Here is a 16,910-nt window from a genome sequence, read left to right as displayed (position 1 = left end):
AGTCCAACAACAAAACACCATTCGGGTTCAGATCGGGCAGGCCGTTCCTCCCAATCACGCCCCGCCAGGTTTCTCTGTCATTGCCCACGTGAGTGTTGAAGTCTCCCAGGAGAACTATGGAGTCGGCAGGCGGCGCCCTTTCCAGGACCCCTCCCACCGACTCCAAGAAGGCCGGATACTCTGAAATGCTGTTCGGTGTATAAGCACAGACAACAGTCAGAGCCTTACTCCCCGCAACCCGTAGGCGCAGGGAGGCAACCCTCTCGTTCTCCGGGGAAAACTCCAACATAGCGGCGCTCAGCCGGGGGCTCGTGAGTATCCCCACTCCCGCCCCGGCGCCTCTCACCCTGAACAACTCCAGAAAAGGACAAAGTCCAACCCTTCTCCAGGAGCTTGGTTCCAGAGCCCATGCTGTGCGTGGAGTTAAGCCCAACTATATCTAGCTGGTACCGCTCAACCTCCCGCACCAGCTCCGGCTCTTTCTCCGCTAGCGAGGTGACGTTCCACGTCCCTAGAGCCAGTCTATGCTGCCGGCGATCGGCTCGCCCAGGTCTCCTGCCTGGCCCGCCGCCCGGTCTACATAGCTCCCGACCCCGATAATTCTCCCCGCGGGTGGTGGGTCCACAGGGTGACTGCTGCTCCATGCTGTTTCTTCGGGCTGGGCCCGACCGGGCCCCATGGGCGAAGTACCTTCCTCTCTTTTTGTCTTTCTTTCTTTCTTTGAAAAATCCAGTAAAAAAAGTAAAGAGTAAGAGTATCAGTCAACAGGAAAAAGGTTGCCAAAGTATTTCTCACATAGTTGAAAGAGGATGATGGCACACACAGTAGAGAAAGAGCTCAGTCTTTCACAATACCCCCTGAAAACAGAGTGCCCATAGAGCTGGGACAGCAGGGAAAAGATAAGGGAGTGGCTCCTCCAACCGAATAAAGCTGCAGATAAGGCTGTGTCTGTTCTCACACTGCAGAACACAGGTGTGTGTCACTGATGCCCAGTAGTAAAGTATTCAGATCCTTTACTTAAGTAGCAATACCACAATATAAAATAACTCAGTGTCAGTCTTACTATTGTCTATTTTCCATTTAGATTCATACTACTTCTGTATAAATACACATGTTGGTGGTGGTAGTTTTAGACACTTCATATAATGTTAAGATAGATGGACATATCAATAGATAAATGGATATACTTAATTTAACTCCAGGGGGAAGTTGTCTCATGTCACAGCAGCAGTACACAAACGAAACCACACAAGACTAGTGCAAAGAAGCAAATATCAAAAGCAGAAGTAGAAGTATAAAGTTGGAGAAGATGGAAATATTCAAGCAAAGTACAAACACCTCAATGTTGTACTTAAGTTGAGCACTTAATTTAAATTAACTTAATTACGTCCCTCCACTGCTGGAGAATATTCCACCATGTCATACCTGAAACCCGTTTTTGAGGACGTGAACTGAAGGAGCAAACACAGAACTGACCCAAGGCTACATTGTTAATACTGATGCGATCGAGTCAAGCTGCAGGAGTCTCATCACCAGAGTGACTGTATGAGTAAAGTGAAAATATGGAACTTGCAGTTAAAGTAAGACTCAAGACAAAGGTCTAAATGAGACCACAAAATCTAAATAAATTCATAATTTTTTTTTTTAGTATCCCTCTTTTTTAAAGAATCTCATTTGGGTAAAACAAATGCTTGTTCACACTTGCTGAGATGAGAAGATAGATACTCTCATGGCTTAGCTGTAAATATGAGGCTCCAGCAAAAGGTCAGCTTCGCACAACAATGACTCGGAACATGGGGAAACAACCCGTCTGGCTCTGCTGGCAACCAGTGGACACTTACATAACCCCTTGTAAAACAGCCAATTGTTGTTTGCTCCGGTTGTTTTTTAACAGATCAATATACAAGATATAATGTGTTGATCAGTGCGCTTTAGAGGTGTCAGTATGGACAGATACAAATTTTACTTGTCAGCTGGCATTGCATAACAGTCTTTGACTTTACTGTAACGTGAAGAAATGTTGAATTTCTTTAAATGTTACGATTGTTCTTCACCTCCTCAGCCTTACTTTTCCTCACATTCATTTCATTCTTTGTTTTGTCACAGAGAGTTCACTCTTCTCTTATGAAAGAGATGAGTGTTTCACTCTCTTGTTCTGCACACCGGTTAACACTCTCCATCTAAACCAGGTCACTTACCACACACAGTCAAACTCTGTTCCCATTAGCGAGTTAAAAAGGCCCACTTTCACCTCTAATTTAAGCTGTTTTGTGTGTGTTTGGTTTACACACACATGGATTTGTAGTTAACAGAACTATTCAGAGTATCACGCTGGTAGATTACTGGGACAGAGGACGTCAGGGGCTTGGGAAAGACCACTATCTGATGTTTACAGTGACTGGACAATAGTATGTTCTCTACCACCTCCCTTGATTGTCCATTAGGATCTTGTAAGGGATATGGTGACAGTGGATACATAAGCAAGAGTGTGAGTACAGAGTCACAAGATCACCATGAGACGGAGCAGAGTGTGAGACTCTACTCATTTCTCATCCCGCTTCTCCTTGGTTGGTCTGCTTCCACTGTACCACACTGGTCTGTCCAGAGAAACTTGTTCAGACTGCTCTGCCTCTACATCTCTCTCTCTCTCTCTCTCTCTCTCTCTCTCTCTCTCTCTCTCTCTCTCTCTCTCTCTCTCTCTTTCTCTCTCTCTTATTAATCATTGAATGACTGATTCTTCTTTTATGGTGGATTGTTTGCATTCATTGGTGGCTCACTGTTGACCAGGACTATACGCTCTGATGTCTGAGCAGCATTCACTGCTGTGAATCAGATGTTGTGGTAAACAGCTGCTCTGATCTCTTGGCGACCCACAGACTACTGATACTCTTTCACAACATTCATACAGTATATCAGCTGTACAAGAGGTCGGGGGTTAAGGTTGAGGGTTTTAACTGGTGGATTTAAATGTGATCCAGCAGACAGAAGAACATTGTGTCCTCGACCTCATGCACAAGGTTACATAAACATCCACAGATCAGAGACCCATAACTCCTCCCTGCAGATATTTTCTTACACAGCATTAGAGGGTTAATGAAGAACAGCTTGGCTCTTCGGCTTTATATAATCTGGTGGGCCTGTTACATCAAATATGGAGGAAAAAAACTCTCTAAAGCTGGCAATCTGAACAATATCCATACATTATAGTTGTTTAGTTAGTTGTAAATCCTAGAGATCATGTTAATATGCTCACAATGACAATGTTTGCTTGCTGATGTTTTTTCTAATCGCCATCTTAGTTTAGCATGTTAGTATGCTAACATTTAGCTAATTAGCGCTAAACATGAGGCACAGCGGAGACCGATGGAAATGTAATTAGTTCAGCAGGTTTATGGTCATAATCCAAAGTATTGGGCAAATACATTTTTTATCTGATGAAGCCGCTAGATAAAAAGCCAATCACTAAAATGATTACATCCCGAGGGGGACATGAACCTCTGGACAAAATGCTAATCCATTCTATAGATGTTGAGATATTTCTTCGAAGATATTACCTCCCATATAGCCACACTGCTAACATAGCTAACACAGGTATCACCATATGCCTTTAGTCCTGCTCAATTTACAGAAAGAGGAAGGAGGGAGGGTGTGATACAGAAGAAAGGGACATGGAGTGTTTAAATTGTAGACCAGGCTTTGTAAATAATAGCACTTTCATATCCTAGCGGTGTAGAGGCTGTGTTTGCTTTTGTCATCCTGCTAATCCTACGCTAACAACTGTGCTCAGTGCAGCTTCAATGTAACTGTCTTATGCAACCCGTTTAAAGGTTCCCTGACGTCCATACTCTTAACGTAAACACAGCCATGACAGCCAAAAGGCCCCATCGGAGATGAGTAGTCTCTTGTTTTTACACAATGAATTGCAAAGTGTCTAAAATGCTCAAAAGATAAGACAGCTAAAGCTTTGCTTCTGCTAAACTTAAATACATACAGCTTAAGGCCAATCAACTGAAGACAATCAACATGAACAGAATAGACAAAATATTTCTAAAGTATCACTTAAAACAATACAACTCATAGTGAAACTTAGTACTTTGTCTTAAAGCAAGACAATTCCTGTAAGAGAGATACATGTGCCAACATGACAAGTATCCAGCTATGGAGGACTTTTCATTGAAACATCCTGCCTACACCTCCTCCACTCACTCATTATCATCCATCTATGGGCACTGCAATTACTTCAGGGGAAAAGTCTGGTGTCGTGTCATGTATGAAGTGGAAAATGTATGTGAGGAGGATTAATGCAGCTATGTTTTTAAGAGCAGGGAACCGGAAAAAATCTCACTGACAGGAGAATGTGGTGTGAGTGACAAGTCACAACATAACCCTGCAAGAGTTAACCGTGCTTAACTGGACTGTAGTCATCAGGCTTAATCCTGATTATTCCTGGCTACTAAACGTACACTCATAGCCTTCTTTGCCTGTCTTGTCCTGTCTGGGTTATTTTTAAAGCACACATACTTGCACACTTCACTGCGGTTGCTGCAGGGAGAATGAGTTTGCGTGTACTCTAATGTGGGTACAAATATCTTTCTATTGTCTTGCAGTTTTACTGGCTGAGAAAGTCCTCACATGCTCACACACTTACTCTCATATTAAGTTTTACAGTGGCTGTGTTTGACAGATGATAAAATCCAGCTCAAAGCTTCAGCAACACACACACTACATCTAACTATTTAATCAATTAGATCACAATTTAAGGGAAAACCTGAATAATTTAGTGGAGAAACATAACACAAATCCTTCCATGCATGTGTTCTGCATGATTCAGTGACATCAATTCATGTTTAAGATTGATAGAGGAAAAGATTTAAGTGACTTTAAAATGTGGTTGAATTACTTGGGCACAGAAGTGAAGACGCTTCACAAAGACTGGTTGACTGACGTGGCACCTGTATTCAGCTCTATCTCAACCATAGAGGCCTGAATGTTTGGCTTCTGGAGTGAGGAGTGTTGGACTGGCATGATTTGGGTCCACCTGACACTGCATTTATCACCCATCTTTATAAATATGGGAAATACACGTTGTAACACTTTGTGAGACTGTTTAACAGACAACAACAGACTCATGTGGATTTGGGGACATGAATAAACTTTGAGAGCAGCTGTTGAGGGCCTGACACAACCTTGGATGGCAGATGGTGAGAAATGAGACAAAACAGTCTGTGACACCACTGAGGAGTTACATAATCCCAGCTCTCATTTGGTACTGTCCAACTGACAGAGTACCTACCTACCTACCTAAGGTTCGGAGGTGATACAACTACATTAAGACAGTGCCATCAGAGTTACTTCTGCTATCGAGGTAAAGCTGTGATAAAACTGGCCTCATATGGAAATGGCACAGTGTGTTCAGGTTTAAGGTATCCTAAATTCTTCCTCTGATCAACTGTTTCATTCGTCCTCCTGGTGGCTGTGTTGTTATCTGATCGTTCTGTTGATCATAGTTCAAGGAGGATTGCCTAATATACTGTGACACCAAAATCTTTGGACATGATATGTTGTATAGGATCCTAACATGTATACAAAGAAATACCGACACACACATTCCCTTTTCCAATTATTTCATATTTAAACTGTTCATGTAAATTATCCCATTTCCTGTCAAACATATTTTCTTTGTCTTGCAGCAATTAAGTATTTTTTTCTTCTATTGCATAAACTTCTTGAATAATCTAAAAGCATTGCTTTTTCCCTGGAGGATCAGCTTCACACCATTTTTTCTGTCTGTGAGCAAAATGTGTGCCAGGTATCACAGCACAGTTGCTTGGAATAACATGTTCTGTAATGTCTTTTATAGTTACATTGTTCAAGAGTACAATCGATTTGGTGGTTAGTGGCCTGCTTTTGATCTGGGGTGTTATGAAGAACCTGGTTCAGTTCTTCCAGCCAAACTATTTCAAAACGTTTCAGTTAGTGATCGTGCACGATGTTAGTAGGATGTGTTTGTATCATTTTTCGTCAAAGATTTCAATATTTAGCGCTGTTTTAGAATTTTTGTTTTGTTTTGTTTTTATTGCATTACGGTTCCTCTGATCTCCTCCTAGTGCAAAAATGACACAAAGTTTATATTGGGCTCAGTCATCCCCTCTTTCATAAAATAGTCCTTCAAGTACCAAAATAAATATTTGGTTTTCCAGATCATATTTCAGCTTTAGTTCTTGAAAGCTCTTACATTTCCAAACATTGAGGATACTATATAGAGCTGTGTCTTTGCTCCTGTCTGGGTTATTTAAAGCTTACTTACACTTCTCTGTTGTTGCTGCAGGGAGAGTAAGAGTGCATGTGCTGTACTGCAGACTCAAACATGTGTTTTCACATCCTGTTTCGTTGGTTTGTTTGATGGAGAAATGGCTTCTCTTTTGCAGCACGAGATCATGTCTGCAACATAAGGTATTTTAAAGCCATCAGACAGAGAAGCTCAGGTTGCCGGAATGAAGATAAGAAATTTCATAAACTTTGATCTGTAACGACTGTCATACTTTTTTACTACAGGCCTCAATTATGCAACCGCATACATACAAACCGTTGCGTGTGTACCGCCGCCTTGCATTAGTGCGCTATCATCAGAGTATAAGAGTAATCACACCAGCTCTTACATCATGATGCACCTTTACCCATGTGCATTGGCCTTCAGGCTTCACTAGATATTTCAGTACATAGCAAAAATCACTATTTTGATACAATAACATTGAGTTGGATCACACTTACAGTAAAAGTGCAACGCTGGGCTAACTGATGTTTTGTTGCGAGAATTTTTATTCAAGCAAGCTACCGAATACATTGAAAACAATTTGATAATTTTTTTTCATTTTACTCTTGACATGAGCTTAAATTCAGTTAAATGCCAGGTGTCATTAGTTCAGGATATGTGAATAGTTTTGTATGAGCAATGAAGCCAAGCCACCCCTGCATTTTGTGGTGCAGAAACGCTAAAAATACCAGTGCTGTTGCCAAGGCAACTGTCAGTGTGGCACACATACATACAACACAGACAAAACAAACAAATGAGCCCACTCATCCAAAGAAAAGACACAAAATGAGCATATCGAGTGAAGAAATGCCTCATTGCACAGGATACAGAGAGTGGTCCTCTTCCCTCAATCAAATACATTTGTGGGCTTCATCCTCAAAACCATATGAACCAGCTTGATTCTAATCTATGCCATACATAAGAGCAGCATACTCAGCTAAATCTGTTTTGATGCAGCCAGCAGATGAGCAAAACAGGTTCAGTTATTTTTAGATGTAGAAAGAGGAAATGATAATCCCTCTCATCTCGTGCCATCATCTCTCTGCACCAAACCCGACAGATAAGAGACAGAATCACAAAGCTTCACACATGTAAACACACGGGAACATTTGCAGCCCAAACTGGATTTGCACACCGTGTGGGTATGTGGGTCATCTGAAGGCTCTGACTCAGTCTGTTCCAGCCAAGTGAATGATGTGTGGCTGTAGCAGGGGAGTGCTGCGTGATGCTCCCGAGGGCCTACTCGACTCAACTCACGTCAAACAAACGTTTTGGGTTGAAAGCAGGTCGGTACTGCAGCTACGTCATCACCTAGCCTTTAGAAATGATACTGATAACCCCACCCATCATGTAAAACAGGTGTGTCAAGTTGCTGCAAAGCCATGCAGCATACAAGACATACTTTCCACACAGCCAGTTTTTGTGGACTTACCCTCCTTAGCCCAGGGCGTTCTCTGGTGCTGGGAAGCCAATTAGGCTCACGTATTTAACCAGGGAGTTGAGAGCTCAGGGTATCAAACAAATAGTGGTCATCTGAGGTTACGGCTTCGGATCTGTTGGTACATGTGGCTGCTGGCTAACATTTTGCAATGCTTCCTGCTTAGCATTACAGCTCAACAGGAAGTTGTTCATGTTTTAAGTGTATAATCTGGGCCCTAGTGCAGATCAGTCACCGATGTCACCGCTAAATGGCAACCAGGCCAAAAACCTCCACTAAACTGCTTAAAAATGAACTCTGCGGCTATGATGACGCATGCAACGTGAGGTTTGCAATCTTTACATCTACACTATCTCAAGCATATTGTGCAAACTAAGGTAAAACCTGAACGAGGAAAGCCTGATCCTTTGGTAGGGACTTTCCTGCGGATGGATTTTGTCTTAAGTATTTCAATTACCCACAAAAGAAGCAACCGGCACATCACATTGTAACTCCTTGTTACTGCATAGAAACACACATGCCATTGTTCAGTAATGTCCTTAATACTACCATCACCTGAAAACCAAATTGTTGTCTTTATTTTAGATTTTTGATCATGCACATCAACCTCAAACAACATCATCAGTCAGAACCCACGTCGTGGTTTTGTCTCACGCTTCATTTCAGTGTTTGGGCTTCAGATTTCATCTTACTGCAGAGAAAAACAACATTTCTGATCTAAGAGCAAGCAGACATAATATTTTTCCTCAGTTGTGTGTAAACAGAGCTTTCTTCTGCCAGGTGAAGCATTACAATGGACTGATCTACAGGTGATTCATAGGTGGCCTGAACATGACATTGTTCACACAAAGCTTACATTTTAAATCAGGAGTCAACCTGGTTAGATATCATAAGCTTGGACCACTGTTTCTATTGATCCGACTGAGTTAAAGCAATTTCATAGTAGAAGCTGTAAGTCTATAATGTACACTTTGTAAGATATGCGAGGTACATAAATTACCACAGACAGTAGATTTTACAACAAATGAATGTCTTTATTTTTCAAGACACTGTTAAACACACAGATATACAAGAGAACCATTGTCTCTTGCAATAATAAAATAAATCAAAGTTGGTATCAGAACGGATAAGAGTGGTAGCATGGAATGTAGAGGTTTCCATTTAATTTTATTATTTAACAATCCTTTTAAATAAATAATCTCTATATAGTCTTTGTAGCTAGTGTTTTTAAATCAATATATTCTCTTTGTTTAGTCAAAGTTTCAGGAATGAAGAGGAGAAAAATCAGACAAAAACAAGGACAGTGACAAAACAAGGATATTACCCTCTCAAAAAGTCTTTTGTATACAGGCAAAAAAGGTACAAGGGAGAGCAACAGCTGAAAGAAGGCAAATCCCTTCTTCTAGACCAAAATAATCTTGTTCTTCCACCAAAAAGTGTAAATACGAGTGCCCGGTGGACACACAAACCATGTTTGTTGCAAAGGTCTGAAGAGAGACCAACAACAACAGAAAATGTTCTCCGAAGCTTAAGTTTTCAATTGCTACAAAAAGGTACTGACCTAGCCAGCCAAGGTCAGCTTGTACAGTCAACTTCCCCACTAGTGATGTGCTGTTTAGGACCAGCAGTCCAAACTTCATTAAAAATAAAAAATACATGTCATATCACAGGTAAAGCACCACGTCAGGCTCCTAGAACTACACTCGAGCTTCAATGATCTCTGCCTCGCTCTTTCTCTCTCAGAGAGAACTTAACAATAAAGAAACTCGTCTGTACCAGAGGAGGAGAGGGGAAGGGCGGTCCTAGGGTGCTACAGGAGTCCCTGTGTTTGTTGAAAGACCGCCGTCTCATACAACGTCTCTCCTGCTATGTATAACAAAGAAAAGGAGCAGTCCCAGAAAGAGAAAAGTGCAAGTAAGGGCACAGGACGCCCTGTCCTCGGTCAGGTGAGGGAGAGCGCGGGAACAACCACACAGACTCTCCCCTGACCCCGAGGTGTCTGAGGTTCCCTCCAAGCAGAGAAGTGTCAGACCCCCGTGTAGGCGTCAGGGCGATGCACCTTGGAGTAGCATGGTTTCAGATCAATGAGCTCTTCCCATGCTGGAAATTTAGACCATGTTGGATCCGGTCCAGCCTCAATCAGTACTGTGATCCTCCAGCTCGGAGATAATGGTTATCAAGTTCTGGAGGCCGAAAATGAAACCACTGTCCTGGCCTTCATGCACCACACTGTCCTCTCCATAGTGCCGACAGGTAGTGTGAGCAAAGTCAATCATGCGCACGTCTACCACAGGGCTACTGGCCTCTGCTGTGCTGTGGGAGGAGCGACTGCTGCCACTGTTGCTGCTCCCTCCGGCCACACCAGCACTGCCACCTGCTGAGGAGGATCGAGGGAAACCAAAAGCCCCTTCCCCTTCCTCCTCCTCCTCCTCCTCCTCCTCCTCCTCATCATCATAATCAGATGGCTCGTCCTCGTCACCTTCTTCCCCACCATGGTGTCTGGGTCTAGTACGAGTCCTGGGAGGGTCTCCATCGTAGATGATGAGCAGGGAGCTGGAGTAGAAGCGGTAAGACTCGCAGGACGCCAAGGCAGCTTGCATTTCCCGGAGTCTGCGCAGCACTGGGGACAGCAGCTCTCGTCGAAGACGACACCCGTTGTGGAAGAACTGATAGAGTGCCTCCTTGAAGCCGGCGAGGGTCAGTTTACGGCCGTGGTACTTATTCATGAACATCAGCTGGCCTGAGTCTGACTGGTACACCTGCAGGTTACATAGAAACATGAGCACAACAGATCCACGTGTAACCAATACGGGAAAAACTTGATTGCAAAGGAGTTGTGTTGCATCTCTACCGTACCTGCATGCCACAAAGTCTCACTCCAATAGAAGCAGATGTGCTCTGTTGACACTTGCGAATCTGATTGGCTTTCTTCTCCTCTGATGCATCATCTCCATGTTGGCGAGTTCCCATCTTCAAGTCTAAGACACATGGTACAGTGTAGCGCCACGTCAGGTTCTCCAAAAGAATAAATTCTGTGAAAGGGGGTTAAGGATCACACAGTAAAAAAAGACCTTGAAACTAACAGACTTTGTGCATGTTTATTTTAACAGCTAAGACCCATCTGTCTATTTCAGTGCACACTTAGACACCCAGTACTGGCTGTTTATTGATGAAAGGATACTGTATTGGTTACGGTGCTTTGCATTCTCCTTCATCCTTTGTAAGTGCTGCTGATGACATTTGAGACTCCAGGGGTTGTGTTTGATCTGTGGCACAACGTTGCCTTTTTCCAGGCTGAAGTAGAGAACCTCGGCCTGCTGCTGCATCTCCTCACGATTATAACTGCAAAAGTGACAACACAGAAAAGATGTCAGCATTGGCATTACAGAACATTAATAAAATGTCTTATCGTTTATGAAACAATATGGTGTTATGACAAGCACCCTCACCTCATGATCTTGTCTTCTTTCCGGCTGTGTCGAGCTCGGTCTTTGCTGAAGTTGTCGTTCTCCAGAAGCAACGAGGACTGCTTCTTGTTGCTCAACTTCAGCATCTTGCTCTTGGGCTCACAGTCAGCTGAGGGATCTTTGTTTTCCAGGTCCCCAGATTCACTGTGGAGGGGATAGGCGATGAGGCACAGGTTCCCTTCTTCATCTTCTTCGAAACTGACTGACACTACACCTGAGAGAGGGTGAGAAGGAGCACCAGAGAGCAGTTATTAGTACAGAATTCTTAAGCCAATTCTATTTAGGTGATCATTCATAACTTTGGGAACCATATTAAGTAGTATTTCATTTAATTACAGAGAACATGCCTCACCAAATCGTTTTTTATTCACATATAAAAAACACATTTCGACAAAGATATTGACACATTCATACACCCATCTTTATGTTCACATTTCCACATGCATAAACACACAAACATGAACCTGTTATATGACGGTTTAGACTATGGATGTGACAGACAGATGAAAGTCGGATAGTAACAATCAGAGCATTTGAAGAGCAACATGTTTTGATAACTCATTCAGGAAACGAGAGACAAAATACCACACAAGGCTGAAATGTGTCAAACTCAGCAGGACATTTATTAAGCAATTGCTAAACATCCTTATGAAACACACAACAAGGCATTATACAGAGTTTCAAGCAGTCTGCAATGACATGAGAAAATGAAGTACAGATCTCTCTCCACAACATACATCAAAGAACAGCGAAATAAGCAACAGAGAAGAATCGCTTAACCACATTACAGACAATCAGTACGTAACCATGATTCAGTGATAATCAGTCGGTCTACACAGTTCATAATACAAGCCTTAAATGAAACAAGAACATTTAAAAGAGGTTTTGCAATTGGTTGAGAGTGGAATACCAACCAGTTTCACAAACCTCAAAACAAACTAGAGAGAGGAAGGGATATAATCACCATAATGATCAATGAAATACAGTCTACCTTAATGCCAATGCTAATTTATAACATGATCCACAGTAGACCCCCTGTCCCTAGCAAAAGTCCCTAAAAGGGCCTGTGTGTGTGTGTGCAGGGTGGGGGAGGTGCAACACTTAGAATAAACATCACAGCTGCAGCGGCTGATACAGATAAACCAAAGACAGGAAGGAAGGATAAAGCCGAAACTGCCCGGCAGAGAAAGTGGCAGAGATATGGACACAGCATCAACGTCAATACATGATACCATTTGCATCCAACAACACAAGTAGTGGTTTATAAAACAGCTACTAGATAGCAGAGAATTAACAGCCATTTAGACTAAGAACAACCTCACCAAACAGCCAATGTTTTAAAAATTGCATTGGATAGCGTGTTAAATGGTGGGCCTGAGGACATAGTATCTATGTTTCTTCCGCAGCCCTGTACATGGCTGATGTCATGCGCTCTGACATCACCATCCTGCAGGAGGCCCTGCCTCTTCCTCGTGGACTGTGCCATCCATTCAGAGCTGCACCGTCATCACACCACCTCAGTGAGTGTGGGAATTTGTGAGTCACTCTGACTTAATTCACAAGAGAGGCTCATAAATTAGAGAAATGGGTACCTCAATTAATATGTTTATAGCCTGATTGCTTGTACTATAATAGCAGGAGTTTGACATAGTTAAAGATCACTATCAGTGCATATTGTTTTATTAGGTTCAAAAGTTCTGGTAGCCAAATCTGACTTTGATCTGTATCTTGGAAATAAAACCTTCTGCCCCATCACCATGCTTAACAGTAGATGCAGACAATGTTACAACTACCTTTTACTGATGTCTCAAAGCTTTTAACCATTTCCCCAACTGGTCGACATCTATGAATTTATTCTTTATTCTCATCACAGGCCACTACAAGATGACACTGAAATGTTCATTTAAATGTCTTTAGTTATAAGCTAATAAACACCACACATTTAAAAAGCAAAAGCACAACTCTTCCTCTTATTATTGTATGAAATGTAATAAGAGTGTCACAGGCTGCAGAAGTCTTCTACGATCTACTCTTCATAACCCTACTCCTCATTCTGGAACTTTATATAATTTGTAATAGTGTGTCTTTCCTCTGTCACATGGCCACCTTAAAACTTCTGTATCAGAACGTACGAGGTGTCATTGTCTGTGTCTGTGAGACACAATCAGAGGAACACTATGTTTTAATTACATGTGTGTAGATGGAACTGTGTATTTGTGTACATGTTTCTGTGACGGACCTGGAAATCTCAAGTGAGGTGTGAATGACTTTACTGGCGAGCTGTCCCGTTTATTTGTGTTATCCCTGTGTAACTCCATCTCATTCTGAAACTGAAGCCGTCTATAAACCCTGGCACAGCACATGAGAGTCCTCTGGCTTACTGGTCCCAGTCAGGCCCTCAAGCATGGCTGCTACTCGAAAGCCCCCCCTCTCCCTCCAGGTGACCGTCAGGGTCTCATCCAGAGAACTGGCTGAGGTGCCTGCAAATTGCTCCAACATGACATATTATGTGGCCATTTAAAAAGATAAATGTATCGACCTATACATATTTGTGGAAAACAACTTTCCATATTGCTGTGTTTATGGTGTACACCATGTTCTTTGAGCCCTTGCCGTAACCCATTAAACCCACAGCAAAAAATATCCTTACAATATGAACATATTTACATTTTTATGCAATGTAATATTAAATTCAGCAAAGAGTGCCTTGAATATTACACGTTAAGCACAACGACAAAGAAAGGGGTTGAAGATGGGTACCGTTACTTATACAACGCAGATCGCAGATGTGTGATGGTGGTCTTACCTTTGTACTGAGGGGTGAACTTCCTCATCTCTGGAGGGAGGCTCTTGTAGAACTGGTGCTCGCGGGGTATGAGCGGCTTGCATATTGTTTGTTCCCCAAACCGGAGCACGCAGGAGTGGCCTCCCACCTGGTGCACGAAGGGCTTAAGCATCACCCCTTTCCCGGGATAAGGAGTCCCGTCCGCCTGCATGAGGGCTTCCAGAGCCGGACTCATCCTCACTCCGCATCGGACTACTGAGCTGGGGGGACCCACGTCGGAGGAGGCTCGGCCGCTGGTTTGGCTCCCTATCCTCGAGCACTTCTCTGTTAGCTCGCGCGGGGGCGCTACTGGTCGCCTGCACAAGCACAGCAGTGGGAAAAACAAAGGGCTGGACAGGAAGGACCGAGGCAACGACTAAATCCCGTATTTCCCCCTATTTTCCTTTACGAAGGACACATTTTAAAACTCCTCCGCTCTGTTGGATAATCTCCGTATTATAATGTGTAATAAAAACGCTACTCACGCAGCTTTAGAGCTGCTTAAAACGTTTGTCAAGCGACGGTCGTTTCCGTCGTGTGGCTGCTACCGAGAGTGACGCCAGAGCTGATCCTCAAGCGAGAAAAACAGCAGAGGCAGCCAGAAAGTCCCGCCCTCTATTCGCAACTGGCCAATCACAGAGCCGGAGCTGTCGCTGGGAGGAGACAAGGCACCGAGGAGAGGATCAAGCAGAACGAGCAAACAAAGAGGAAGGAGAGAAAACAGGGGGGAGGGTTGAACAGGAAAAATACTCGACTCAAAAACAAAACACTCGCTGAGGACATTTTTTTCAATGTACTTACGAGTTACTTTGTAAAAATCAAGAACAGGCTGCAGGTTGCATTGCTAGTTTATTCATATTCTTGCAACATCAAATGGTAGTGGAGACAAAAGGCAGCAGGGATTTTAAAATGGTAAGAAGGAAATCGAAACTGCACATTTATTTTTGATTACGACTTTCGTTTTCATGTTTCAGCAATAAGATGGGTAAACCTGAAGGGTGAGTCTAGGTGCCATCCTAGACGGGAGGCATATGTAATTGCAGTGGATGTCAACTGAATGTACAAGTTAGATTTAAACAAAATATAACTGATAATTAAGGATGTTGTATGATTATGACTATTGAGAGAACCTTCGAGAAAACAGCCTTTGTTTCATCGGCACAACAAGCCAGGAATTAATTTAGAGACTATTGCCATGTTCACATCATATCAAATGGAAAGATTCCCATGTTTACGAATTGGAAAGTGTGACCTCACAACCCAGGCGGAGTCAGTCATGTGAGGGTTGAAACCAAAACCCTCCCATTATTATTGTCCATCACATTTAATGGTTTAATTATGAATGCAATGCAATCTGGTTGGACTTGAATATTATTAGGGTGAACACCCTTTACGAGTTGGACACTTGTCATTGCAGCAATATGAGACATGAGGTTGTGTTCAGACCAATAATGGAGCTGCATCAAAAAAGCACAAAGGGCTGCTTAAGTGTGGCACATACTTGTGAGAATATGGCATATGGTTCAGAAATTCCAGTTGAACTAATACATCTTTGAGTTTGAAGCATTTATCTGCTGTATCACAAGATAATTCCATTGAAAGCTGCTCACCCATATGGATTGTTAAACTTACTGTCTCCGACCTTGACCCCACCTATAAACTACACATGTGAGATGACACAACACCCATAACATATCTTTTCTTGGCTCTGGGAAATATTAACTAATATTACCTCATTGATCGACATTTCATACTACACAAAGTAACTGCCCTTGATTACTGTTTGAGGTGACTTTTCTTTTACAACGATGGACAATCCTGCTAGCCACATGTATGCAGCTCTATACACCCATGGTTTGAAGACAGTTTATTCTGCTATCAGGCCGGAACATACATACCTGGAAAGCTATCAAGGTTGCACCTATAATTGCCAGACAGAAGTTAACAATAGATGGGTATCATCAGACAGTAGGCACAGTTCTAGATAATACAAGGTTTTCTACTGGAAAGTGCACTTACATGGAGTTGACTGACCAATACATATCTTTCCCAAAGATGTTTCACTGGCAACCGCTGAGCCAGGTTCAACGTTTTTGTTGGCCAGTCATATTAGTATAGTATTAGTAGACACATCAGTTTATCTTTTTGGGTGTGAGATTTTTGATGATTTGAACCTGAACAGGATCACATTTATTAATGCAAATAAACTGCTTTTATGTCTTAAAGACATTTAGAACACACAAGCTGAATACAATATTGGAATTTTTCAGAGCCCTAAAGCTAGTTTTTAATATTTTTTTTCAGTATGATAGAATGCCAAAATACACACATGTCTGGGTGGAGGCTGTGAGTAATATCTTTACATCAGTATATGTACAGACAAAACTGTACAACTGGTGTGCCAGACCAGACAAAGCTGAGGTACAGTAGACAGACCTAGGTCACTAGACAGCCTAATCATGCACTAATCTCTGATGTTCCAGTTCTGCACTGGGATTACAAATAGGAAGAAAGGATCCCAGAGCGGGAAGGGGATTAAACGATCAGCACTTGGACAGGGCACTCTCTTCCCACTGGTCTCAGAGGTAGAGACTCCCTGGTGGTCTGGTGTGAAACATGGATCAGAACAAAAGAGAAGAAGTGTGTGTCGTGTGTGTAGCAATGTGTGTGTGTTGTGTGTGTTGTGTGAGCGTGTGTGTGTTGTGTGTGTGTAGCAATGTGTGTGTGAGTGTGTGTGTTAGGAGGTACACCCTGGGCTTCCCAGAAGTTCTGATGCCAGGATCAACAGAACAATACTGACTTAATCACGGCAGTCCATTTTTCGGGAAGGACAACCGAGGCCGTGTCATGTTACCATGTGAAGGATTT

The 16,910-nt window shown here is 42.6% G+C and overlaps 1 protein-coding gene across 1 annotated transcript; it reads right to left on the bottom strand.

The window, feature by feature from the left end:
• Window positions 1–8,759: 8,759 nt before the first annotated feature.
• Window positions 8,760–14,469, bottom strand: LOC306737312 (inositol hexakisphosphate kinase 2-like). Its single transcript, XM_079219031.1, has 5 exons — window positions 14,025–14,469; window positions 11,201–11,432; window positions 10,933–11,093; window positions 10,608–10,783; window positions 8,760–10,510 (listed from the first exon to the last, which is right to left on the bottom strand). The coding sequence occupies exons 1-5, from the start codon at window positions 14,236–14,238 to the stop codon at window positions 9,887–9,889; spliced, it is 1,407 nt and encodes a 468-aa protein (XP_079075157.1). The 5' UTR covers window positions 14,239–14,469; the 3' UTR covers window positions 8,760–9,886.
• Window positions 14,470–16,910: the final 2,441 nt, after the last annotated feature.

Source organism: Taurulus bubalis (genome assembly GCF_910589615.1).
Source record: "Taurulus bubalis genome assembly, chromosome: 5".
Classification (NCBI taxonomy): domain Eukaryota; kingdom Metazoa; phylum Chordata; class Actinopteri; order Perciformes; family Cottidae; genus Taurulus; species Taurulus bubalis.
The sequence above is the reverse complement of the archived record's forward strand: the minus strand, read 5'-3'. Positions and strand labels throughout refer to the sequence as shown.

Excerpts from the sequence above, each read along its gene's own strand:
- LOC306737312 (XM_079219031.1), bottom strand. The coding sequence starts at position 14,238 with ATGAGTCCGGCTCTGGAAGCCCTCATGCAGGCGGACGGGACTCCTTAT. Across the intron at positions 11,433-14,024 it reads GTTCACCCCTCAGTACAAAG|GTGTAGTGTCAGTCAGTTTC; the intron begins GTAAGACCACCA and ends ACCCTCTCTCAG. Across the intron at positions 11,094-11,200 it reads AAAGAAGACAAGATCATGAG|TTATAATCGTGAGGAGATGC; the intron begins GTGAGGGTGCTT and ends TCACTTTTGCAG.